At 47.2% G+C, this 26911-nt stretch overlaps 1 protein-coding gene across 1 annotated transcript; it reads left to right on the top strand.

Moving 5' to 3' along the window:
* Positions 1–265: 265 nt before the first annotated feature.
* Positions 266–25706, top strand: lrrc38b (leucine rich repeat containing 38b). Its single transcript, XM_061833279.1, has 2 exons — positions 266–1387; positions 22403–25706. Exons 1-2 carry the CDS (start codon positions 760–762, stop codon positions 22648–22650), a joined length of 876 nt encoding a protein of 291 aa, XP_061689263.1. The 5' UTR covers positions 266–759; the 3' UTR covers positions 22651–25706.
* Positions 25707–26911: the final 1205 nt, after the last annotated feature.

Raw genomic sequence — 26911 nt, 5'->3', positions numbered from 1 at the left:
CAGTCGGAGGCAGACGTCGGAGCTGCGCGCCCGCGTTTGCGTTTGCGTGCGTAATCTGCACGCATCGTGGGGCCCCACCCCCACCCCCCCCCCCCAGCCCGGATGCTAATTCCCCGCTCCTGATCGGACTTAAACACGACAGCTGGGGTTGTCTTTTTTTTTTTCTTTTTTTTTTTTTCTTTCTTCCAGGGTGTGCACGCTGGGAGCTCCGCCAGGAAATCATCACAACGGCGTTAATAATAAAAGGTGGGGGGTGGGGGCGGGGGCGGAGGGCGGGGGGGGTGATCTTACGCCACGCTTGAGCAATGTTCCGCGGGATTCTTTGTGCGGTCACAAAGGCTTTTCCCGCTCGCTAATGGACCGATGGGGGGACGCGGCGGCGGCTTGCCATGCTTGAATCCCACCTCCGCGTCCCAGACCTTCTTGGTGACCGCTGCCAGTTCTACCGAGGACAAGTACCCTCCCCTCGCCCCCTGACCCCTCAACCATCCATCCCTGTCGTCCCTGGTCCATACCTCTGGCTTCTCGAGTGTTCTTCCCCCCTGCTGACGCCTAAATGATCTCCTGGACTTCCTCACTCCTTCACCGTCGTCCTCTGGACCCGTCCACATTCCAGAATGTTGCATCACCGTGGTTGATCCCCCTTTCACTCTCCCGTAACCGACCCTCCTTCCAGTCTGCTGTCCTCTGACCCCCCCACCCCCCTACCCTGTTCACCCTCTTTTCCCCTAAACTCCCCCGCCCCCCACCCCCTTGACCATGTCGCCATGTGTCTGCTGGCTTCAGCCTGTCCTCATGGTTCTGACGTCCGTGTTCTGGACCCGGGGGGAGAACTGCCCAGCCACCTGCCTGTGCCCGGACCCCCACACGGTGGACTGCAGCGGACGCGGGCTGACCCACCTCCCGGACGAGATCCCCCTGGACGTCCGGCGGCTCCTGCTGTCTGACAATTGGATACCCCGGATCCCCTCCGACTTTCTTGTTCTGTACAGCGACCTGGTCTACTTGGACTTGCGGAACAACACGCTCTCCTACATTGAACCGGGGACCCTCAGCACGTCCTCCAGGCTGGTCTTCCTGGACCTCGGCAGCAACAACTTGACCGAAATCCCCAAGGGCACGTTCGGGGAGTCCCGGAGCTTGATCAAACTGCGACTGGGCAACAACCCCTACCTGAGCATGGTGAGCGAGGATGCCTTCCTGGGCCTCACGTCTCTCCGGGAACTGGAACTGGAGCGCAACGCGCTGTCCAGCCTCAAGGTGGGCGCGCTAAGTCAGCTGCCCTCCCTGCGGGTGGTGAGGCTGGAGGGCAACCCCTGGGTGTGCAACTGCAACTTTACCAGCTTGTTTGCTTGGCTCATGGAGAACAGTCACAAGCTTCCCAACGGTAAGCAAATGTGGCCAAGTTTCCCATCCTGACGGTCCATACATACGATGTCTATTTATGTTCCTCCCTGGCGGAGGGGGAACCCCCTCCTCCCGAATCTTGTTCTAATTTGGTCTCTTTCTTCCCCCGCCCGCTTAGCCTCCAACGTGAGCGTGTAACATGACACAGTAGACCTTACGGGAGGATGAACCTGCAAAGAGGCAAACAGAAACGAGAACTTTACGCTGAGGAAATATTCGTATTTTCAGTTCGATTTATAGTCATCGAGAAGCCCAGTTGGTCAACGTACTGCTTTTAGTTGATGTAATACTTGACATTTAGCGCAGAGCTTCTTTCAGCTTTAATCCTCCATCCTCATCCAATTTCTCTCCAAAAAGTCCAGGCATTAAGTTGGGATATTGTTACAGCGGTTCACGTGAGAGCACTTCTGTCTCACAACCCTGAGAGTCACGTTTTTTCTTCAGGTACTCTGGCTTCCTGGGTGTCTGTACCTACTTTCTCTCACCAAAAGCCAGCTCGAATAGGATCCAGCTCACCTGTGACCCCAGTAAAGGAAAGCGGCACAAAAATTGGATGGATTGGCACCCGGTCCGGGGCGGTCTCCGGCTTTTCTTGCCTGAAGTCAGCCGGGATAGCCTTGAGCTACCGAGCTCACCCGCAACCCGAATGACAACTTTGCTGTTTGTCTATATGTGCCCTGGGTCCGGTGTGGACCCCGCTTCACTCACCAAAGGTCAGCTGGAATAGTTTGGACCTCACTCACAACCTCAAATCGGGGCAAGCAGTGTATGTATAAAATTGATTGATGATTGGACCCTACGATTGATTGGCCACCAGTGCTCGGATGCACGTCGCTCCTGCGGCTCAAAGTTAGCTTGGGTAGGCTTCGGCTCTCCCGTGGAAAACGCATTTGCCGCTTGGTCATTCGGTCCGTCAATTTACTGCTTTACATAATAGCAAGAATCGGGCTGACATTTTGGGCCTTGTGAGTTTGAGTTAGATAACAGGGCACAAGATTTGCTGTGTGTGGACGTTTAGCTGTGTGCGTGCGTGTGAGACACAGCACGAGATTCACAATAACGCGTCAGAAATATTGTAATGTGGCTGCTTGCATGAGCAGCCATAGGGGATTCGCACTATTTGTTCTCGTTGAGGCGTCGAAAAAACAATCATTAAAAAAAAAAAAAAAAAAGCGAGCTCTTTAATATCCGCTTCCATTCATCTCAAAGCAGAAAGCCGATCCTTTGAGACTCAGCCGCACGATTACTACCGAGTTAGCGTCGGAGTGCGAGAAAGCAACCACGTGGGAGCTGACGAGGTAAAACCAAACGGAGCAGGCGTCGCGGCTTGCGCTGTTTTCCGCTGTCAAAACTGGACCTCATCTCAGAATTAAGGAGGAAAATATGAAATAGGATGCCGATGCATCTTGGTGTGGAAGCTGCTGCCGAGAGAGAGTGGGCGCGCTTCTTTTTCTGTCACCGTTCCAAGGTTGTTTGGGTGTGAGTGTACGAAAGAAGACTTTTTAGCACAACGCAAGGTGAGGAGGGGGCGGGGGCCGGCGGGGGTCCACGCAGTCCCGAAATCGGGCCGAATCCGAGCAGATCTCCCTCGATGTGATCAAAGTCAGTCAAGACCAGGTGTCAGATGTCTGTGGAAAGACCATCCTGGGCGATTATCCCGTAGTGTGGGATGTAGTGAGTTTATTTATTTATGTTTCCCTCCTTGATCTGCTTGCCAAACAGTTGGGGCGAACAATTGCACCTCCTCCTCCTCGACGTGGACATTTGGTTTCAGGGACTTTCAAAGTGGAGAGATGGCGCTGTGCTGGTCTTAACTGGTAAAGAGCCTTTGAACTGTGTCGCGCAGGAGCAAGTAGGGGGCTTCAGGATTTTGCTGAAGGGCACTTTAGCATGGCCACAGGGTCTCGGGATTAAACTCACAACTTTTGAGTTGGGAGATGACCACTATACTACGTGAGCCATGGTCATCTTTAGCACACAACGTAGAAAGCCCAGATGTTTTTTTTTCCCCCCTCTCGTGTTTTAAATTGGTGATGAAGTCAAATATTTGTGTGTACGTCGATAGTGTGCGTTGCCCAATGCAGTAAAACTTCTACTTTTCGTGGGGGAGAGGAACTGAGACCTGTTGCCAATTGCAAAAATCCACCAGGAAGTGAAGTGACTCCCACACCCCCCCCCCAAAAAAAAGTTGATTATGACCTATATTGAGTTTAAACTGTAACTATACCAGAAACTACATCTAAATCAGTTTAATATCATTTCAAACTCATGCTACAGTACTCTTAAATTAAATACAAATGACTTGATTTGTAAAAGAAAAAAAAAAAGCACTTTCCACTAACAACCCAGGCTAAACTCAAGAAGTTCTCCCAAGTTTTTCTTTTAGTTGAAATGTCACACTGAAGCATTCTTTATTTGACGCTATCTACTGTACTACTCCCTATTACAAGTTTTTTGTTGTTTTTTTTTTTGTTGGGGGGGGGTATCTCGTGGCATTTTAGGGCGTTTCGGAGGGAACCTAAAAAATACACAAATCGGTTCATTTTTCAATAAGTATCTTGGGATTGGTACCACAGAAAGAAAAACATTGGGGTAAATTTGTGAAGAGTCAACCATGAAGACACGAGGGATTTCTGGATAGTTTGACATTTTTCTATCTGATTGATTAAATTCTGTCCACGTGCCACATACACACAGTGTAGTGTCCGAAGTGCTGCCTCCATCAGTGAAAATGCTTTTATTGTCTTTCTGGGCGATCTCTCGCAAATACAGGAGAAGCCACTTTAGTTGCAGGGCTGAGGCTCCGCCCACAGTTGTCACGGTAACTAAAGCCAGCCGTTTCATTGGGCCAGCAGTATATGGGACAGGGTGGAAACAATTGGTCGCTTTCACGAGACTGGCATTCTCACAAATGTATTTATTTTTTTCCCAGTTTTAATTTCACAAAGTGGAAAAGAGGACAAGATGAAATTCATCAAATGACTGATCGCTCTCGATCAACGGGAAAAAAGCGTCGCGGCCCGCTCTCCAAAGCGCGCGCCAGAACAGATGGGACGCTCATTAGCCAATGAGGTTGAGGTGTTGCGATCCCGCAATTCTCTACACGGTACCGTACGCTGGCGCTGGCGAGTGTCGGAGAGTAAGAAACTCAATTATGTGATGATATAAAGTGCTTCCGTGTCATATTCCGCAAGTTCCGCTATTCCTGGAGGACAGCGAACCGGGCCTTGTTCCCCTTTGGCCAAATGTTTAGAATTGCTTCGCTGTTGCTACACCACAAACGTTTAAATATCATTTCAAGCTCGTTTAACAACCCTGAGAAAAAAAATGAATTCCAGGCAAGAAAAGCTAGCCTCGTGAAAAATGTAAAAAAGGAACATTTTTTTGCGGGGGGCATGAAGCTGGCGAACATTCCACAGAAAGCAAAATTGAATTCATAAATACTGAACTGCGATGATGTGCGGGTTTACTGTGTTGTACATGTTTGTGGGAATGCTGCATCATCCACTACGAAGGTTCTTTCAATGGACCTTTCCGACTGGCGATCTTAAGCTCCGCCCCCTTAGCCATCACCCACAAGCTTCCAAAATGGCGGGTGAACAGAACAGGTTTGAAGTCGATTCTCTAACGCGTATTCCAGATAATATTGCGGTATGTTTTTTTGACAAATGCGGCAGGCTTGTCCAAAAGAGTTCTACAGAGAGGTCTCAACTATTTCACGCGAGGATGTGTACACGGAATTCAGATTTAGGACGGAGCAGGACCCGACGTCAGAGTCACAGCGAAATGTTAGCGATCGATGCAAAAAGTTTGACGCGTCCCGACGTCAGAGTCACAGCGAAATGTTAGCGATCGATGCAAAAAGTTTGACGCGTCCCGACGTCAGAGTCAGCGAAATGTTAGCGATCGATGCAAAAAGTTTGACGCGTCCCGACGTCAGAGTCACAGCGAAATGTTAGCGATCGATGCAAAAAGTTTGACGCGTCCCGACGTCAGAGTCACAGCGAAATGTTAGCGATCGATGCAAAAAGTTTGACGCGTCCCGACGTCAGAGTTACACAGCGAAATGTTAGCGATCGATGCAAAAAGTTTGACGCGTCCCGACGTCAGTCACAGCGAAATGTTAGCGATCGATGCAAAAAGTTTGACGCGTCCCGACGTCAGAGTCACAGCGAAATGTTAGCGATCGATGCAAAAAGTTTGACGCGTCCCGACGTCAGAGTCACAGCGAAATGTTAGCGATCGATGCAAAAAGTTTGACGCGTCCCGACGTCAGAGTCACAGCGAAATGTTAGCGATCGATGCAAAAAGTTTGACGCGTCCCGACGTCAGAGTCACACAGCGAAATGTTAGCGATCGATGCAAAAAGTTTGACGCGTCCCGACGTCAGAGTCACAGCGAAATGTTAGCGATCGATGCAAAAAGTTTGACGCGTCCCGACGTCAGAGTTACAGCGAAATGTTAGCGATCGATGCAAAAAGTTTGACGCGTCCCGACGTCAGTCACAGCGAAATGTTAGCGATCGATGCAAAAAGTTTGACGCGTCCCGACGTCAGAGTCACAGCGAAATGTTAGCGATCGATGCAAAAAGTTTGACGCGTCCCGACGTCAGAGTTACAGCGAAATGTTAGCGATCGATGCAAAAAGTTTGACGCGTCCCGACGTCAGAGTTACAGCGAAATGTTAGCGATCGATGCAAAAAGTTTGACGCGTCCCGACGTCAGAGTTACAGCGAAATGTTAGCGATCGATGCAAAAAGTTTGACGCGTCCCGACGTCAGAGTTACAGCGAAATGTTAGCGATCGATGCAAAAAGTTTGACGCGTCCCGACGTCAGAGTTACAGCGAAATGTTAGCGATCGATGCAAAAAGTTTGACGCGTCCCGACGTCAGAGTTACAGCGAAATGTTAGCGATCGATGCAAAAAGTTTGACGCGTCCCGACGTCAGAGTCACAGCGAAATGTTAGCGATCGATGCAAAAAGTTTGACGCGTCCCGACGTCAGAGTCACAGCGAAATGTTAGCGATCGATGCAAAAAGTTTGACGCGTCCCGACGTCAGAGTCACAGCGAAATGTTAGCGATCGATGCAAAAAGTTTGACGCGTCCCGACGTCAGAGTCACAGCGAAATGTTAGCGATCGATGCAAAAATTTGACGCGTCCCGACGTCAGAGTCACAGCGAAATGTTAGCGATCGATGCAAAAAGTTTGACGCGTCCCGACGTCAGAGTTACACAGCGAAATGTTAGCGATCGATGCAAAAAGTTTGACGCGTCCCGACGTCAGAGTTACAGCGAAATGTTAGCGATCGATGCAAAAAGTTTGACGCGTCCCGACGTCAGTCACAGCGAAATGTTAGCGATCGATGCAAAAAGTTTGACGCGTCCCGACGTCAGAGTCACAGCGAAATGTTAGCGATCGATGCAAAAAGTTTGACGCGTCCCGACGTCAGAGTTACACAGCGAAATGTTAGCGATCGATGCAAAAAGTTTGACGCGTCCCGACGTCAGAGTCACAGCGAAATGTTAGCGATCGATGCAAAAAGTTTGACGCGTCCCGACGTCAGAGTCACAGCGAAATGTTAGCGATCGATGCAAAAAGTTTGACGCGTCCCGACGTCAGAGTCACAGCGAAATGTTAGCGATCGATGCAAAAAGTTTGACGCGTCCCGACGTCAGAGTTACAGCGAAATGTTAGCGATCGATGCAAAAAGTTTGACGCGTCCCGACGTCAGTCACAGCGAAATGTTAGCGATCGATGCAAAAAGTTTGACGCGTCCCGACGTCAGAGTCACAGCGAAATGTTAGCGATCGATGCAAAAAGTTTGACGCGTCCCGACGTCAGAGTTACAGCGAAATGTTAGCGATCGATGCAAAAAGTTTGACGCGTCCCGACGTCAGAGTTACAGCGAAATGTTAGCGATCGATGCAAAAAGTTTGACGCGTCCCGACGTCAGAGTTACAGCGAAATGTTAGCGATCGATGCAAAAAGTTTGACGCGTCCCGACGTCAGAGTTACAGCGAAATGTTAGCGATCGATGCAAAAAGTTTGACGCGTCCCGACGTCAGAGTCACAGCGAAATGTTAGCGATCGATGCAAAAAGTTTGACGCGTCCCGACGTCAGAGTCACAGCGAAATGTTAGCGATCGATGCAAAAAGTTTGACGCGTCCCGACGTCAGAGTCACAGCGAAATGTTAGCGATCGATGCAAAAAGTTTGACGCGTCCCGACGTCAGAGTCACAGCGAAATGTTAGCGATCGATGCAAAAAGTTTGACGCGTCCCGACGTCAGAGTCACAGCGAAATGTTAGCGATCGATGCAAAAAGTTTGACGCGTCCCGACGTCAGAGTCACAGCGCGAAATGTTAGCGATCGATGCAAAAAGTTTGACGCGTCCCGACGTCAGAGTCACAGCGAAATGTTAGCGATCGATGCAAAAAGTTTGACGCGTCCCGACGTCAGAGTCACAGCGAAATGTTAGCGATCGATGCAAAAAGTTTGACGCGTCCCGACGTCAGAGTCACAGCGAAATGTTAGCGATCGATGCAAAAAGTTTGACGCGTCCCGACGTCAGAGTCACAGCGAAATGTTAGCGATCGATGCAAAAAGTTTGACGCGTCCCGACGTCAGAGTTACAGCGAAATGTTAGCGATCGATGCAAAAAGTTTGACGCGTCCCGACGTCAGAGTTACAGCGAAATGTTAGCGATCGATGCAAAAAGTTTGACGCGTCCCGACGTCAGAGTTACAGCGAAATGTTAGCGATCGATGCAAAAAGTTTGACGCGTCCCGACGTCAGTCACAGCGAAATGTTAGCGATCGATGCAAAAAGTTTGACGCGTCCCGACGTCAGAGTCACAGCGAAATGTTAGCGATCGATGCAAAAAGTTTGACGCGTCCCGACGTCAGAGTCGCAGCGAAATGTTAGCGATCGATGCAAAAAGTTTGACGCGTCCCGACGTCAGTCGTCAGCGAAATGTTAGCGATCGATGCAAAAAGTTTGACGCGTCCCGACGTCAGAGTCGCAGCGAAATGTTAGCGATCGATGCAAAAAGTTTGACGCGTCCCGACGTCAGAGTCGCAGCGAAATGTTAGCGATCGATGCAAAAAGTTTGACGCGTCCCGACGTCAGAGTCGCAGCGAAATGTTAGCGATCGATGCAAAAAGTTTGACGCGTCCCGACGTCAGAGTCGCAGCGAAATGTTAGCGATCGATGCAAAAAGTTTGACGCGTCCCGACGTCAGAGTCGCAGCGAAATGTTAGCGATCGATGCAAAAAGTTTGACGCGTCCGACGTCAGAGTCACAGCGAAATGTTAGCGATCGATGCAAAAAGTTTGACGCGTCCCGACGTCAGAGTCACAGCGAAATGTTAGCGATCGATGCAAAAAGTTTGACGCGTCCCGACGTCAGAGTCACAGCGAAATGTTAGCGATCGATGCAAAAAGTTTGACGCGTCCCGACGTCAGAGTCACAGCGAAATGTTAGCGATCGATGCAAAAAGTTTGACGCGTCCCGACGTCAGAGTCACAGCGAAATGTTAGCGATCGATGCAAAAAGTTTGACGCGTCCCGACGTCAGAGTCACAGCGAAATGTTAGCGATCGATGCAAAAAGTTTGACGCGTCCCGACGTCAGAGTCACAGCGAAATGTAGCGATCGATGCAAAAAGTTTGACGCGTCCCGACGTCAGAGTCACAGCGAAATGTTAGCGATCGATGCAAAAAGTTTGACGCGTCCCGACGTCAGAGTCACAGCGAAATGTTAGCGATCGATGCAAAAAGTTTGACGCGTCCCGACGTCAGAGTCACAGCGAAATGTTAGCGATCGATGCAAAAAGTTTGACGCGTCCCGACGTCAGAGTCACAGCGAAATGTTAGCGATCGATGCAAAAAGTTTGACGCGTCCCGACGTCAGAGTCACAGCGAAATGTTAGCGATCGATGCAAAAAGTTTGACGCGTCCCGACGTCAGAGTCACAGCGAAATGTTAGCGATCGATGCAAAAAGTTTGACGCGTCCCGACGTCAGAGTCACAGCGAAATGTTAGCGATCGATGCAAAAAGTTTGACGCGTCCCGACGTCAGAGTCACAGCGAAATGTTAGCGATCGATGCAAAAAGTTTGACGCGTCCCGACGTCAGAGTTACAGCGAAATGTTAGCGATCGATGCAAAAAGTTTGACGCGTCCCGACGTCAGAGTTACAGCGAAATGTTAGCGATCGATGCAAAAAGTTTGACGCGTCCCGACGTCAGTCACAGCGAAATGTTAGCGATCGATGCAAAAAGTTTGACGCGTCCCGACGTCAGAGTCACAGCGAAATGTTAGCGATCGATGCAAAAAGTTTGACGCGTCCCGATGTCAGAGTCACAGCGAAATGTTAGCGATCGATGCAAAAAGTTTGACGCGTCCCGACGTCAGAGTCGCAGCGAAATGTTAGCGATCGATGCAAAAAGTTTGACGCGTCCCGACGTCAGAGTCGCAGCGAAATGTTAGCGATCGATGCAAAAAGTTTGACGCGTCCCGACGTCAGAGTCGCAGCGAAATGTTAGCGATCGATGCAAAAAGTTTGACGCGTCCCGACGTCAGAGTCGCAGCGAAATGTTAGCGATCGATGCAAAAAGTTTGACGCGTCCCGACGTCAGAGTCACAGCGAAATGTTAGCGATCGATGCAAAAAGTTTGACGCGTCCCGACGTCAGAGTCACAGCGAAATGTTAGCGATCGATGCAAAAAGTTTGACGCGTCCCGACGTCAGAGTCACAGCGAAATGTTAGCGATCGATGCAAAAAGTTTGACGCGTCCCGACGTCAGAGTCACAGCGAAATGTTAGCGATCGATGCAAAAAGTTTGACGCGTCCCGACGTCAGAGTCACAGCGAAATGTTAGCGATCGATGCAAAAAGTTTGACGCGTCCCGACGTCAGAGTTACAGCGAAATGTTAGCGATCGATGCAAAAAGTTTGACGCGTCCCGACGTCAGAGTTACAGCGAAATGTTAGCGATCGATGCAAAAAGTTTGACGCGTCCCGACGTCAGTCACAGCGAAATGTTAGCGATCGATGCAAAAAGTTTGACGCGTCCCGACGTCAGAGTCACAGCGAAATGTTAGCGATCGATGCAAAAAGTTTGACGCGTCCCGACGTCAGAGTTACAGCGCGAAATGTTAGCGATCGATGCAAAAAGTTTGACGCGTCCCGACGTCAGAGTCACAGCGAAATGTTAGCGATCGATGCAAAAAGTTTGACGCGTCCCGACGTCAGAGTCACAGCGAAATGTTAGCGATCGATGCAAAAAGTTTGACGCGTCCCGACGTCAGAGTCACAGCGAAATGTTAGCGATCGATGCAAAAAGTTTGACGCGTCGACGTCAGAGTTACAGCGAAATGTTAGCGATCGATGCAAAAAGTTTGACGCGTCCCGACGTCAGAGTTACAGCGAAATGTTAGCGATCGATGCAAAAAGTTTGACGCGTCCCGACGTCAGTCACAGCGAAATGTTAGCGATCGATGCAAAAAGTTTGACGCGTCCCGACGTCAGAGTCACAGCGAAATGTTAGCGATCGATGCAAAAAGTTGACGCGTCCCGACGTCAGAGTCACAGCGAAATGTTAGCGATCGATGCAAAAAGTTTGACGCGTCCCGACGTCAGAGTCACAGCGAAATGTTAGCGATCGATGCCAAAAAAGTTTGACGCGTCCCGACGTCAGAGTTACAGCGAAATGTTAGCGATCGATGCAAAAAGTTGACGCGTCCCGACGTCAGAGTCACAGCGAAATGTTAGCGATCGATGCAAAAAGTTTGACGCGTCCCGACGTCAGAGTCACAGCGAAATGTTAGCGATCGATGCAAAAAGTTTGACGCGTCCCGACGTCAGAGTCACAGCGAAATGTTAGCGATCGATGCAAAAAGTTTGACGCGTCCCGACGTCAGAGTCACAGCGAAATGTTAGCGATCGATGCAAAAAGTTTGACGCGTCCCGACGTCAGAGTCACAGCGAAATGTTAGCGATCGATGCAAAAAGTTTGACGCGTCCCGACGTCAGAGTCACAGCGAAATGTTAGCGATCGATGCAAAAAGTTTGACGCGTCCCGACGTCAGAGTCACAGCGAAATGTTAGCGATCGATGCAAAAAGTTTGACGCGTCCCGACGTCAGAGTCACAGCGAAATGTTAGCGATCGATGCAAAAAGTTTGACGCGTCCCGACGTCAGAGTCACAGCGAAATGTTAGCGATCGATGCAAAAAGTTTGACGCGTCCCGACGTCAGAGTCACAGCGAAATGTTAGCGATCGATTGCAAAAAGTTTGACGCGTCCCGACGTCAGAGTCACAGCGAAATGTTAGCGATCGATGCAAAAAGTTGACGCGTCCCGACGTCAGAGTCACAGCGAAATGTTAGCGATCGATGCAAAAAGTTTGACGCGTCCCGACGTCAGAGTCACAGCGAAATGTTAGCGATCGATGCAAAAAGTTTGACGCGTCCCGACGTCAGAGTCACAGCGAAATGTTAGCGATCGATGCAAAAAGTTTGACGCGTCCCGACGTCAGAGTTACAGCGAAATGTTAGCGATCGATGCAAAAAGTTTGACGCGTCCCGACGTCAGAGTCACAGCGAAATGTTAGCGATCGATGCAAAAAGTTTGACGCGTCCCGACGTCAGAGTCACAGCGAAATGTTAGCGATCGATGCAAAAGTTTGACGCGTCCCGACGTCAGAGTCACAGCGAAATGTTAGCGATCGATGCAAAAAGTTTGACGCGTCCCGACGTCAGAGTCACAGCGAAATGTTAGCGATCGATGCAAAAAGTTTGACGCGTCCCGACGTCAGAGTCACAGCGAAATGTTAGCGATCGATGCAAAAAGTTTGACGCGTCCCGACGTCAGAGTCGCAGCGAAATGTTAGCGATCGATGCAAAAAGTTTGACGCGTCCCGACGTCAGAGTCGCAGCGAAATGTTAGCGATCGATGCAAAAAGTTTGACGCGTCCCGACGTCAGAGTCGCAGCGAAATGTTAGCGATCGATGCAAAAAGTTTGACGCGTCCCGACGTCAGAGTCGCAGCGAAATGTTAGCGATCGATGCAAAAAGTTTGACGCGTCCCGACGTCAGAGTCGCAGCGAAATGTTAGCGATCGATGCAAAAAGTTTGACGCGTCCCGACGTCAGAGTCACAGCGAAATGTTAGCGATCGATGCAAAAAGTTTGACGCGTCCCGACGTCAGAGTCACAGCGAAATGTTAGCGATCGATGCAAAAAGTTTGACGCGTCCCGACGTCAGAGTCACAGCGAAATGTTAGCGATCGATGCAAAAAGTTTGACGCGTCCCGACGTCAGAGTCACAGCGAAATGTTAGCGATCGATGCAAAAAGTTTGACGCGTCCCGACGTCAGAGTCACAGCGAAATGTTAGCGATCGATGCAAAAAGTTTGACGCGTCCCGACGTCAGAGTCACAGCGAAATGTTAGCGATCGATGCAAAAATTTGACGCGTCCCGACGTCAGTCACAGCGAAATGTTAGCGATCGATGCAAAAAGTTGACGCGTCCCGACGTCAGAGTCACAGCGAAATGTTAGCGATCGATGCAAAAAGTTTGACGCGTCCCGACGTCAGAGTCACAGCGAAATGTTAGCGATCGATGCAAAAGTTTGACGCGTCCCGACGTCAGAGTCACAGCGAAATGTTAGCGATCGATGCAAAAAGTTTGACGCGTCCCGACGTCAGAGTCACAGCGAAATGTTAGCGATCGATGCAAAAGTTTGACGCGTCCCGACGTCAGAGTCACAGCGAAATGTTAGCGATCGATGCAAAAAGTTTGACGCGTCCCGACGTCAGAGTCACAGCGAAATGTTAGCGATCGATGCAAAAAGTTTGACGCGTCCCGACGTCAGAGTCACAGCGAAATGTTAGCGATCGATGCAAAAAGTTTGACGCGTCCCGACGTCAGAGTCACAGCGAAATGTTAGCGATCGATGCAAAAAGTTTGACGCGTCCCGACGTCAGAGTCACAGCGAAATGTTAGCGATCGATGCAAAAAGTTTGACGCGTCCCGACGTCAGAGTCACAGCGAAATGTTAGCGATCGATGCAAAAAGTTTGACGCGTCCCGACGTCAGAGTCACAGCGAAATGTTAGCGATCGATGCAAAAAGTTTGACGCGTCCCGACGTCAGAGTCACAGCGAAATGTTAGCGATCGATGCAAAAAGTTTGACGCGTCCCGACGTCAGAGTCACAGCGAAATGTTAGCGATCGATGCAAAAAGTTTGACGCGTCCCGACGTCAGTCACAGCGAAATGTTAGCGATCGATGCAAAAAGTTTGACGCGTCCCGACGTCAGAGTCACAGCGAAATGTTAGCGATCGATGCAAAAAGTTTGACGCGTCCCGACGTCAGAGTCACAGCGAAATGTTAGCGATCGATGCAAAAAGTTTGACGCGTCCCGACGTCAGAGTCACAGCGAAATGTTAGCGATCGATGCAAAAAGTTTGACGCGTCCCGACGTCAGAGTCACAGCGAAATGTTAGCGATCGATGCAAAAAGTTTGACGCGTCCCGACGTCAGAGTTACAGCGAAATGTTAGCGATCGATGCAAAAAGTTTGACGCGTCCCGACGTCAGAGTTACAGCGAAATGTTAGCGATCGATGCAAAAAGTTTGACGCGTCCCGACGTCAGAGTCACAGCGAAATGTTAGCGATCGATGCAAAAAGTTTGACGCGTCCCGACGTCAGAGTCACAGCGAAATGTTAGCGATCGATGCAAAAAGTTTGACGCGTCCCGACGTCAGAGTCACAGCGAAATGTTAGCGATCGATGCAAAAAGTTTGACGCGTCCCGACGTCAGAGTCACAGCGAAATGTTAGCGATCGATGCAAAAAGTTTGACGCGTCCCGACGTCAGAGTCACAGCGAAATGTTAGCGATCGATGCAAAAAGTTTGACGCGTCCCGACGTCAGAGTCACAGCGAAATGTTAGCGATCGATGCAAAAAGTTTGACGCGTCCCGACGTCAGAGTCACAGCGAAATGTTAGCGATCGATGCAAAAAGTTTGACGCGTCCGACGTCAGAGTCACAGCGAAATGTTAGCGATCGATGCAAAAAGTTTGACGCGTCCCGACGTCAGAGTCACAGCGAAATGTTAGCGATCGATGCAAAAAGTTTGACGCGTCCCGACGTCAGAGTCACAGCGAAATGTTAGCGATCGATGCAAAAAGTTTGACGCGTCCCGACGTCAGAGTCACAGCGAAATGTTAGCGATCGATGCAAAAAGTTTGACGCGTCCCGACGTCAGAGTCACAGCGAAATGTTAGCGATCGATGCAAAAAGTTTGACGCGTCCCGACGTCAGAGTCACAGCGAAATGTTAGCGATCGATGCAAAAAGTTTGACGCGTCCCGACGTCAGAGTCACAGCGAAATGTTAGCGATCGATGCAAAAAGTTTGACGCGTCACAAACTTCATATTGAAATCCAACAGGATCAAATCGTGGAATCGTACTGCGCATGTAAAGCAGGGCGAGTACTTTTTACTTGGAAAGATCACCAGTAATATCATTGTCGTTTTTAGAGGTGAGTGGGGGTTATTCATTTGTGCTTGGCTCATAATCAAACCCAGTGCTCTGTCTTAAAAGTCCGATGTGATCCAAGTGGGTAAATAGACATTTCTCTAGCACGACGTGGCACATATCGTACATATCACTAACCCGATTCTTCGGCATAGAACATTACACACGTCGCTCGGCAGGTCAGTGATACGCTAACAAAGTAAACGTTGTTCTCCTGCAATGTATAAAGCACTGATGATAATTCATTCAAACTCAGAGAAAATACTTCTCCCTGCGTGTGTTGATATTTTCCACATTTAATTGTACGTGCAGTCTTCCGCGAGCCTTAATCCATCGCAGATACTTGGCCAACTGTGTTTTAGGCTTTTGGAAAATGAATCAAGCAGGCCTCTTGTGACCTAGCAGGATATTGCTTGTTCCCTAAGCGCATCTGAGGACCATTTTCTTCGTAACATTAACTTTTCCGAGCGCCCGCTACTGACAACCGGCATTGCTTGTGGGACAATACGGCGAGAGGGGCGTGTCAAGCCAGGAGTTAAGACAATGCGGCAGTCTGATTGGTTATTATTTTACAAGTGATTAACAGGTCGGAAAGGTCCATTGTGAACAAGTCCCAATTCAAATTCTATATCAGTCGTGTGTCAGAGGTGATTAGTTAGAAGGAGCTGCAAATGATGCTAACGGGCTGATCTAGCACATAAAGGTTGAAACGCATACAATGGGTCCCCATTTACGACGAAACACGAAAATGTACAAGTCGAAACGTGCTGCAGTCTGTTACTAACCTGCACCAATGGAGCAACGTCATCGTTCTTGGAAATATAAACGGAAAACAAGCTAAAGAAAAAGAGTGAGCACGCCGGCAACTGAGCGTGCCTCCGTGTGCCGTGTGACACTATTCTAAGGCCTAGACAACCTGTACTATGCTACGCGTGCTTTGCTAGATGGCACAGGTGGAAAATGGAGAGAGAAACGCAACAATAGGGATATGCGAATCTGTTGGGAACTAGCTAATGATCTTCAGATGATGCTAACTGGCTAAAGGTTGAAGCCTTTCCTCGGTGGGTGGCTGCAAATGTTGCTAAGTCAGGCACATGCGGGCGCATGTGTTGCTCTCTAACCTATCAGCCGAAGGTTGAAATGCAAAGCGCGAGCAAGATTTAAGACTTAGCATATCCGGACAAGCGCACGCGCATCCTCAGATCTTCATGGTTCCCCCGACGACCCGCGTAACGTAGCAGGCAGAGAGCCCCCACGCTGCAAAACCCAAATCCCATTTCATTTTTCACGTCTTGATTTCCCCCGTGATGCGGAGTTCACCGATCGGGACACTTGCCTGTTTGCACGACTCTGATGACTGCTGGGCAGTCAGATGGCAGATGTGAAAACAAAATGTAGGTTTCGGGATGTCAGGGGGAAACGCATTTGCTTCCAGAACGGCACACGTATTCTGGGCTGCCGACCTACCTACTTTAACATTTCCCATAACTTTTGAGTTTATCGTATGACTGAGGTGATTTACTTCTCTTTTTACTTGGATGGACGCGCTTGAACTTGCTACACGGGCGTAACACCCTGCCGATGTGTATTTTGTGGTTTTAATGTTGATTAGGTTTTTTTTGGGTTTTTTTTCATTTTCCATCATTTACTGTACATGCCTCTCTGAATATTGTGGCCGACGGAATGACGCTCAAGCGCTGCATTGCTTTAACACCATGCAGATGTGTATTGTTTTTCAACCCACTGTAAATACATTTTTAAAAAAATTAACTTGCATTTTTTTGCCATGTCCTGTTGAGCTATCGTGCTCCTTGGAGAGCTCATTTAGCTTTTGGTGTCGAAACGCTAACCACAATAGAGGATAAGTTAGCAGTACTGAACCAAACTAACCCAGCTCGTTGGACTCGTGGCTATGGTTGAAGGATTTAAATCTACCTGGTCGTTCTGTTTTTTTTTCACCCCCATCTAAAGACTAAAATTGCAACAGATCGAGACCCAGCGTCTAAAGAGCGAAGGAAACGATTTAAATACGTGTCGGGTGCTCATACTTCCTGTTGCTTTTCATGCGCGTTTTGTTTATTTTCTAATCAGGTAGTTGAAATGTTTAATTAAGGGATGAGTGCGAACATGATCCAGTGCTATCTTGTCCGCCGTTGGGTTAAGGATGAACAAAGGCTATGTATAATTCAGGGTGACACAGTTCTCTGGGTGCATTGGCCGGGGTAATTGGAGCTGGAGCTGCCCTCGGGGCACGGCAGGGCAGCTTCGCCGCAAAGTAGCGGCTCATGTGATGGCGAAGTCGGAGACTCGATTTTCCTTTGGAGCCTATCAAGTTGCCCCGCAAAAGCTGTAAAAAAAAAAATAACAAGAAAAAAAGTTAGCCACGAGCCGCCCACCGCATCGCCGGCTATCTTTACACCTCGTGTGGTACGGGCAGATAAAAAAAAAAAAGACTTGTTTTTAACACAAGGTGGGAGCTTTCTGTTTCCCCGGCCTGATTACAAAATGCTACACTGCGCCACAACAAGCTGTTGTCAAAAGGCCACAAGAAGCGCTGATGAAACGTGATGTGATTGGTTCTCCATGCGGAAGGAATCCCCTCCTGAGTGATGCGCCCCCGACCCACGCTGTCACATGAACGCTCGTCATTCCGCATTTCGCTCGCCTCCCCTCCTCGGCCCCTTCCCTCGCCGCGTCCTCTGAATTTTTCATTGCTTTTCTTTACGACTTGATGGCTCCGCGATGGCCCCCTGAATGATTATTCATTGCATCTGCTTGATATTTAATCGGCGTGGTACATTTCAGAGGGCGATTCGGTCATTACAGCATGCACTCCCTTCTCCGCATCACGGACAACGCGATCTCACGCAAATGAAAGACAACGTCGGTTGTTTGTCTGTCGTCGGCGCTAAAATCGGCAAAGGGGGGGGGAGGGGAAAAATGGTTGGAGATGGCACTCAGTCTGTCCAAGAGACGGCGGTGGATCATCCGTTCCTGTGGCGGACTGTAATCCAACATGTAATCCATCAACTGTCCTTGCTCGGAACGTGAAGGATTGATGCGGCATCATCCCGTTAGCTTCGATGCTAGTATATCGTTTAAAGCTGACCGTTATAATGTCCCTTCATCCCTTGACATGCACACGAGGCATAGAAAAATACTCCCCTCGCAGACTGCACAAGTGTCTGAAACCGGGTACGCACGTGAACCCAACCAGGAAATGGAGTTGGACCAGAAAAAGCAAAGTACATGAGTGAAAGAATCCTAAAACCATTTCTTGGAAATTTCTTGGAACGTCATCATTACCTAACTTTTGCATTCTTTGTGATGCTTTGCCACTTTTCCCTTCCTTGGATTGTATTTAAAGGATTTTCCCCTTCAGTCTCCTCATTAGTGGACAAAATCCATCCACCATAGGGTTTTAGTTTGGGGGATGCATTTGGCCCGTCTAAACCCGATACAGTATTTACTGTTCATGTGTTTCTGCCTCACAACTTGGGTACCATGATTTGGAATGAAACACGAAAAAGTAGTTCAAGAGATACACTTCAAGTACTTGGCATTTAGTTGAAAAATCCTTGCTGGATTTAAAAAAAAAAAATCATAAAGCTTCATACTACTTGTCTTTTTCTTTGTTTGCTAAACATTTAAGAATATCTATCTATCTATCTATCTATCTATCTATCTATCTATCTATCTATCTATCTATCTATCTATCTATCTATCTATCCTATCTATCTATCTATCTATCTATCTATCTATCTATCTATCTATCTATCTATCTATCTCTCTCTCTCTCTCTCTCTCTCTCTCTCTCTCTCTCTCTCTCTCTCTCTCTCCTCTCTCTCTCTCTCTCTCTATCTATCTATCTATCTACTGTACCCCTTATCCTCATGAGGGAATATCTCTGTTAAAGCTAAAAATACTTTCCTTTTGTGGATGATTTTTTTCTTTTTTACGGGGGGACTTTCCTTTTTTAATCTCCACGTTTTTCGGCATCACCGCTATTCTATGAACTCTTCTTTTTGTAAGTGCACGTCCTTCCTTTTGTCCGCTAATGTCACACAGCCGACTTGTTACTCGCGGTGACAGCAAGTGGCCGGAATTGTTTTCACCTTGCGAGTCAGCTCCGGGTCTCATTGTGTCATAATGTGGACTTCCTGTAGTGAAATTAGCCAAGTGTGAGGACTGCTGTCTGACCCCAAAGCGTCGAGTAATTCTGCTACAGTGTCGCCATTTTCATGGGAGGCACAGGCGCTATTCAAATTCAGTTCTGTGTGTGTGTGTCTGTTGGTGCGTTTGCCTTTTCATTTAATCCCGGCTATCAAAAGAGAACCGATTGCTCAATTCATCAGTTCACGGGAGGCCTGAGAATGTTTTGCTCACGATAATCTCCACTAAGAGATCTCCCGAGTTGTAGTGCCAAAGGACCTGCCGCTTGGAAAGTGGCACGACATATTGTTTGTTATGCAAGAGTTAGAAGTCCAAACTCACGACAAGTCACAATATGGTTTTTGTCATCAATCAGCGGAGCAAGATTATGACTTGTAAGGCCGGGCAGGCCGTCATTTGGTCTGACTTCGTTTGGCGGGTCTTGGAATAAATTGTGTCATTGACCGGTGAGCTCTTTGTTGTCGCAATCGTTGGCATTGGACTCTCGTCAATTCAGCGCTGATTCGTCAGCTTCTGATCCTGAACCGGACTGAGGAAGCTCTTGTTGTTGTTGTTTTTACACTGGACAAATGTTCGGAACAATGTCACTCAGCAAGGCATTACGCGTGTCATGGGGGAACCGACGTACTTGACACTTTTATGTCAGACTCCATTGGGTGAAAATACACATTCCTCCACCGCCCAACCTCCAAACATCAATGGAATTAGGATTTGTATAAATTGGTAACATGATCCACCACACTGACCCGTTTCACAAGCCCCGAGGTTCCATTCTCCGTGAATAAAATGGCCGCGATTGGCTGGCAACCAGTTCAAGGTGTACCCCGCCTCCGGCCCGTTGACAGCTAGGATAGGGTCCAGCACTCCCCGCGACCCTCGTGAGGATAAGCGGCTAAGAAGATGGATGGATTAAAACATTTGATTTGTTTTCTCTTTTACACATGTATGTTACGCACCATCAATGGTTACGAAATTGTTCGCCCAAAAATGTCTTTTACTCGAAATTATGGGAAACACCTTCTGCATTTTCTCAGCTATTTGACATCACAATATTTTTTTTTGCTTTCGCGAGGCCCTTTATGTGTCATTTGCAATTTAAAATGTCATACAATAGATAGCGGAGTGAAGTTGAGCAACGGACTTACTGCCCTCCCATCTTGGGGTGAATTAAGTCGAGGTTAACACGTTAATATTTCATGATAACTTTAGAGTAACTCCTGTCACATTTTTAATTCTCTCCATAAATGTGACTTTTTTCCATTGTGAGTTATTACCTTATGAATGTAAATGATGTATCTCCAGATTGCCGTACCGTACGTTTTTATGAGGGTCTCTGACATCGTGTTCATCCTGATGTGCATGTTGACTTCATTTGTCATTTATGCTCAGGATAGATGGAGAGCGTTTCAAAATCATCTTTTACGGTGGCTCTGCTTTGCAAGTATTCTGATTCTCCAGCTATGAATTTTTTTACGAGCAGAATGATATGAGTTCAGTAGATGTACCGTGGACTCTACATTTACCTTAATTGTTCCGGGAGTGAACCTGCCGTAGGTGGACTCGCTGTGCTCACCCGGCGAGACCTAAAACTCTGCCAGCGAAACATTTGACGTTTATTAAATCAGCTCCCCCATGCATTTCCCTGCAGAATTTGCTCTACGGGTTTAAAAGAAATCGCTATTGTGTCGTATCAATATTTGATTTGTCCTTTCTGAGATCCTTCCCGTGCCATTGTCTGGACTTGAACCCTTTCTTGTGGGTACACCTACCTGCAACCAGGCCAAATTTGAGCGTTTTCATAGTCAGCAAGTGAATGATCATCAGATTTTCTTCACTTCTTATCATTTGGTGTTGGGTGCGTTAGGCTTGATTTTGGGTTTTTTTTTTCCACCCCGATCTGTTCGGAACATGATCAGAGCTGACAATTGTGTTGAACCTGTTCAATCCAGTGAGTCCTCGGCCTACGGCTGAGATCCGTTCCTACAGTAGCGACTTAACTGGAAATTCGGAATCCACCGTTAAAGTCAGAATTGACATTAAAATACTTTGTATAAAAAACAAATACATTGAAATAAACAAGATGATGACTTCGTATGTGACGTCACGTGACGAAGAAAGCGTAACTGGATTGGCTGGGTGTTCGGCTCTGACCTGAAGTAACCCTGCCTGGTGGCACGGACGGCGAATTTCAGACAGCGAATTGTAGCAACTGTTGAAAATGTGTTGACTTGACATTTCAAATTCAAATCCTGGTGGCACTGATTTACTTCCATATTGATCATCTTGCGTGCACCATACCAGAGGTGTGGAGCTCAAATCGCATGCCCCGAGTTGGACTTAAGTTAACAACTTTCGTACTTTCGGCTAGCAAGGCTCAAAGTTTTTTTTATTTTTGGCAGAAATGTTTTTGTGCGTGACTTGTGTGCAAGCCTTGAAAAAAAACGGCAGCAAGGACTGAATTTTTCAATTCAATCTGGGCAAGGAGATTAGCAAACATGCAAAGTTTCCACAAAAATAAGACAACGACGACAGTTTTTAACAAACTACGTTGAGTTCACAGTTTTGCCAACTATCTGATGAAACAGCTTGCTTGAAAGCTAACTAGCTAAGCTTCATGTCAGTGCATGTATTTAATTGAAAGACTATGAAATAACAGACAATACAAAGACTTTTTTGAGATGATTATGCGATTGTGAATGTGAACGCTAACAACATAACCTAGTTAAGTAATTTAAACGAATTGAAAGTGGAAATGTACGTTGTTGACTAAGACTTTAGGACTTGCTGAATCCACGTGAAGACTTGAATCAACGTGCTTGAAATTTCTCGGGGACTGGATGGGACTAAGTTGATTTTGCCTCGGTAACTCGGGACAGCCTTCAAACATTAAGACTTAAGACCTATTTGTGATTGAAACGTGTGACTCTCACCTCTGGCCCGCACGCTTTAAACGGTAATAAAAACACACTTTTCTTTTCCTCGTGATGTGACAGTTTGCTAACATTTAAACCAATGCACTTGCAGGTAATGACGTTTACATTTTTGGAAACAACAAAGCGAGTTTTTCGCGAGAATAATGAAAATCTCTTTTGCACTTATTGCGCAAGAATAAGCTTCAGTCCCGTGCGCTTGCCCTTGCGCGTTACGTAATCCGCCGAAGCGGCGTGAAAGCGTCGGTCCACAATGGGTAACATGGCGTCAGTCAGTCAGTCACTGGCGAGGCTGCTTGAGCGTGTCTGGCAATTCTGTCTCAACTGATTTTCTCTCTCTGGGCCCAGGAGTGGAAGGCATGGAGTGCTCGCTCCCGATGGACGGGCGGCGCGTGTCCCTGACCCAGCTCTCCAAGGACAGCTTCCGCGAGTGCCAGGCCAGCCTGACTCTAACGGACCTGCTCATCATCATTTTCTCGGGCATCTCCGTGTCTGTGGTAGCCATCATGACCAGCTTCTTTCTGGCTTCCACCGTCCACTGCTTCCAGCGCTGGAGTAAAGGCTCCAAGGGCGACGAGGAGGAGAGCGAAGAGTGACGAGGATGTACTTTTATCAAGGGCTCGTCTGATCCGGATCTTTCTCACGTGACGGGCCGACAGAGGCGGGCCGCAGATTTGCGCTGCTTCCTTCCTTCCCGGTGAACGTCGAGGATTCTTTTACGGAAGGAGCTCAGCTCGGTACCGTTCTCGATATCTAAGTTCGCTATTGTATGAAATGTCAATCCTGAGTACCAGATAACATGAGCGGGCGGCTCAGCTCCACTCCAAATGATTTCACGTTTTTTTTTTTTTTTTTCAAGCATAGCTGGCGTAGCGGTTTGCGTAGCCAACAGCAAACAGACGGACGAGGCTGTGTTCACACCTGTAGCTCGGTACTCTTGTCCTGACCAAAGTTTAGGGAAAAAAAAAAAAAACGGCAATGGATTTTTCTAGCGTTGGACCAATTTTCACCAAACTCAAATCGTCCAGACCGGCAAAGATGTCAAAAAAAGCTTCAGAAATATTTTGGGGTCATTTCACAGGGAAACGTGGGAAGTTTACGTTTTCATTGTTTATGTACATATATGATGGAAAACTATAATTCAGTAGTTCACATAAAAAGTGACACCTGTAAATTATTCATGATTTTATTTGATCATTATATCTTAGAGCAAAAAAAACAAAAAAAAAAACAAATTTACAAGTTCAAGAAATTACATAACAAACGTTCAAAATGAAATGAACTAGGAATTGGCTTCTGAAAATTACATTCCCATGTTTCATAATTTATACAGTTTCTATTTTTGAATTGAACGAATGACAAAAAAAAAAAAAAAAAAAAACATCTACAATATTCTAATTTTGTCGAGAGGAACCTGGTCACATGGTTTGCCTGCCTGCCCTTCCAAGTGAGTTTGCTGCATGCACCACATGCGCAGATCCTCTACATTCATTGACGGGGCCAATTTGTTAGCTGGGTAATGAAGTGTTGCCCCCATGAATGAAAATACAACTGACACTTGCTTTCTTCGTCTTTTGTGGGTTCCCACTTTTTTTTTCTTTATTCTCGACCCCTTCAATATCCTGCAAACAAAGGCCATACTCTGAAAGAGGCTGAAACTCGAGAAACGGGGTGAAGGGAAGCAATCATTCTTGATCCTCGGCGTATTTTGACAAAATCCCGTCACATGTCCTTGTAACATGAAAGTAAATACGGCTTCTGGATGAGACACACCACAAAAGAAGAGTGTTGTTAACAATCCTGCCAAATTGGACCCGTTAACATAATGTGAAAGTATTTACAGTCAACCGAGGTTGAAAAATCATGACGAATCCAGGCGTTGTCTTCGCTCTCAAGCGATGTTTGAAATCACACCGGAATCAAGAATGGATGCGACTTCGTCTCGCATCTTTTTTATGCCTACACATCACTACGTGCTGGAGCTGCGACAATACAGTACCGTTTATCTGCTTAAAGCCTTCAGTTGGCCGGAATATACCCCGCCGAGTCGTCGCAGGGCTTTCCGCGCCGCCATGAGAGGCGCTAGCCACTAGCTAGCTTGTGAGCTAGCAGACTCGGGCATTGTCACCTCGACACAGTCACTTGAAAATGCGGCCATAACCACTGATACGGACCAATAGACTCATACCAGATGCCCATTTGCGTCACTCGGTGTCGTTTTAGCTATGCCCCCAAAAATTTGAGAAATGAATTCAATGCTATCTCAAGTACTACATAGTTCTGTCTTTGTGCATGTTTTCAGACATGTTTTTACGTCCGAATCTCTGAATTGATTTTGACCTTGGAAGGGCTTCAAATTGCTTGCGAAATGCTCGTGTCCTCTAAGGCCGGTCTGTGCCTGTGGTCGATGGTAACTGAACCCTATAAGCCAACGGAGAGCACCTGCTCCAAAGATCTCAGTCTGCTCGTTCGGTTCCGACGTTAGCCTTGTTACACTTGACCAAAACGAAGCGCACCGATTTTGTTTTTGACCGGCCCAAACAAGTGTGAACACAACCTTCGCGATCAACTTTTCTGAGGGTTACTGTGGCTCCGCGAGATGATCATACGCTACGAAATATCCGAAAGATGTCATACAGACCGATGACCTCAATATGTATTCCCCGCTTCCCTGTACGACGACGCATCCTGTCATTTTACGCCGTCTGCTTTGCTACCAAAAAAAAAAAAGGACATAATACAACGGACAGGCAAATTCCACAGTATATTATAGATACGATGTAGTCAGACACTTGTATGTGCACAACTAAAAGAAGCCTCATCATATAAATCCAGAGAATATACTCTTTCATTACCTTGATGTAGAAAGATTAACTAGCTCTGAGTATAATCCTCACAATTAGGGCAAAAAATAAATGTGGTATTATAAACGAAGAGTACCTGTACAACTATCGTGTCAATGAATGCACTTTAAATGATGAATCGAATTATGTGACAGCCCTAATTACACCATTCCAACTGGTTTTGTCCTCATCTGCCAAAGATCATGTTGAAGTGAAGGGAGGCGTTGGGATTTTTTTTTTTTTTTATTTTGTGTATCTATTTTTCTAGTTTCAGCGTTTCAAACTCAATGAGCCATCGTTTTCACGTTTCGCCAGGCCCCCTGGGAACCCTTACGTCAGAGCCCCCATAATAACTAGTCGCTGAATAAATCATCATTACCGCGGGAATTGCCCTTCTTGTCGTGCTTTTAATGGTGTTCTTCCGAAGTATCCCGCTAATGATTTTACAGGAGAGGTTTGATTAACAAAAAAAATATGACAGCCGCATTTTTCATTTTGATTGAAGGTGACCCGCACGCGTTAATTGCATTCCGTGCTGAGGAATGGTCGAAACCGGGGAGGTGCGAATAAAAAGAAGAGTAATGTCACACTGGGATGAGGAATGGAAAGAATAACAACAATAAAAAAGACAAGATATGGGATGCCCGTTTTGGGTGGTTGAGGAAGAACGTGTCGTGGTGACCTTGAGCGTGGCCAAACGATTCCGAACATGTCTGGCTAAAAGGAGAGCAGGAATGAAAGATTTAAAGCGGGCTACGTACATTTACCGACAATCGGGACAAATTTCATTATTTTCCCGATTTTCCAGAAAGAAGAGGTGGAGGTGCTCGTTTCTTCGATATGACTGGAAAATAATCCCGGCCGACAATTGTAAACGATCACGATCGCAGATCCCTACGTGTGCGGTCAGCACCGATGTCGGCCGAGCCGCGGTCTCCGGGATTTTGAAATGAAACGGATAAATAACAAAGTAGGACGCAACATCTATTTTCCTGAAGTCGTATATGCGGGAGGAGCCTCACGAGATATCTCATCAGAGATATTGTCTGTGTGGTCTGCTGTACTCGTCATCTCGACATACAGTAAATAGATGCAGAATTTGTCTTTATCGCATGTGGGATCTCTCACGTTTAAAAAAAACAACAACAAAAATCTGTTAGAAATTGGCATGTGTGCACCCCGCTTCAAATCTGTTGCGTGTTGACGAAAACGACAAAAACAAACATTTCTCATTTTCATGACTGTTCCTAAATTCTTGTGAGCTGCTTTGATGTTTTTGTTGCCCAAAATGTGTGTTGTTGTCACACTTGTGGGACTTGAAAGCAAACGCGGTTCCATACATTTGCCTCTGTAAACTGCAAATAAAATAGATGACATACCTCGGCAGATAAATAGGTGCTAACCCAACCGCAGGAAACCGAGGTACCGTAATTTCTGGACTATAAGCCGCACCCGATTATAAGCCTCATCCAGTACATTTTTAAAGGAAAAACCATTTTGTACATGCATAAGCCGCACCTGTCTATAAGCCGCATGTGCCCACATTGAAACATGAGATATTTCCAAAGACGTTCGGGCCACCTGCTTTTATTAACTCAACTGCTTTTTTCGTCTTTTCACATTGCTCCAGTTCTTCCCGCTGCCGTTTCCAGCGTTTCACCATCGATACATTTACGCCAAGTTTACGTGCAGCAGCTCAGTTTCCTTCTTTATCTTCCAGCTCGATTGCTTTTAACTTGAAAGCTCCGTCATATGCATTTCGTCTGGCATTTTCCATGATGAGGGTCGGTTCATGCTCATTTTATTCAAGCACAAAGCGGGAAGTTACGTGAAACTTGCGTCTTCCTCGACACGCATATTCCACCTGTCTCACGCTTTCTTACCATTTCTGCTCGAGCGCCCCTGGCGGCCGTTAGAAAAAAATGCATAAATTAGTCACATCATTGTATAAGCCGCAGGGGTAAAAGCGTGTGACAAAAGTCGCGGCTTATAGGCCGGAAATTACGGGATTTGA

This window comes from Syngnathoides biaculeatus, chromosome 10 (assembly GCF_019802595.1).
Source record: "Syngnathoides biaculeatus isolate LvHL_M chromosome 10, ASM1980259v1, whole genome shotgun sequence".
NCBI classification, from domain to species: Eukaryota; Metazoa; Chordata; class Actinopteri; order Syngnathiformes; family Syngnathidae; genus Syngnathoides; species Syngnathoides biaculeatus.
The sequence above is the reverse complement of the archived record's forward strand: the minus strand, read 5'-3'. Positions and strand labels throughout refer to the sequence as shown.

Coding starts and splice junctions, on each gene's coding strand:
- lrrc38b (XM_061833279.1), top strand. CDS start 760: ATGTCGCCATGTGTCTGCTGGCTTCAGCCTGTCCTCATGGTTCTGACG. Junction 1,388..22,402: donor CAGTCACAAGCTTCCCAACG/GTAAGCAAATGT, acceptor CTCTGGGCCCAG/GAGTGGAAGGCATGGAGTGC.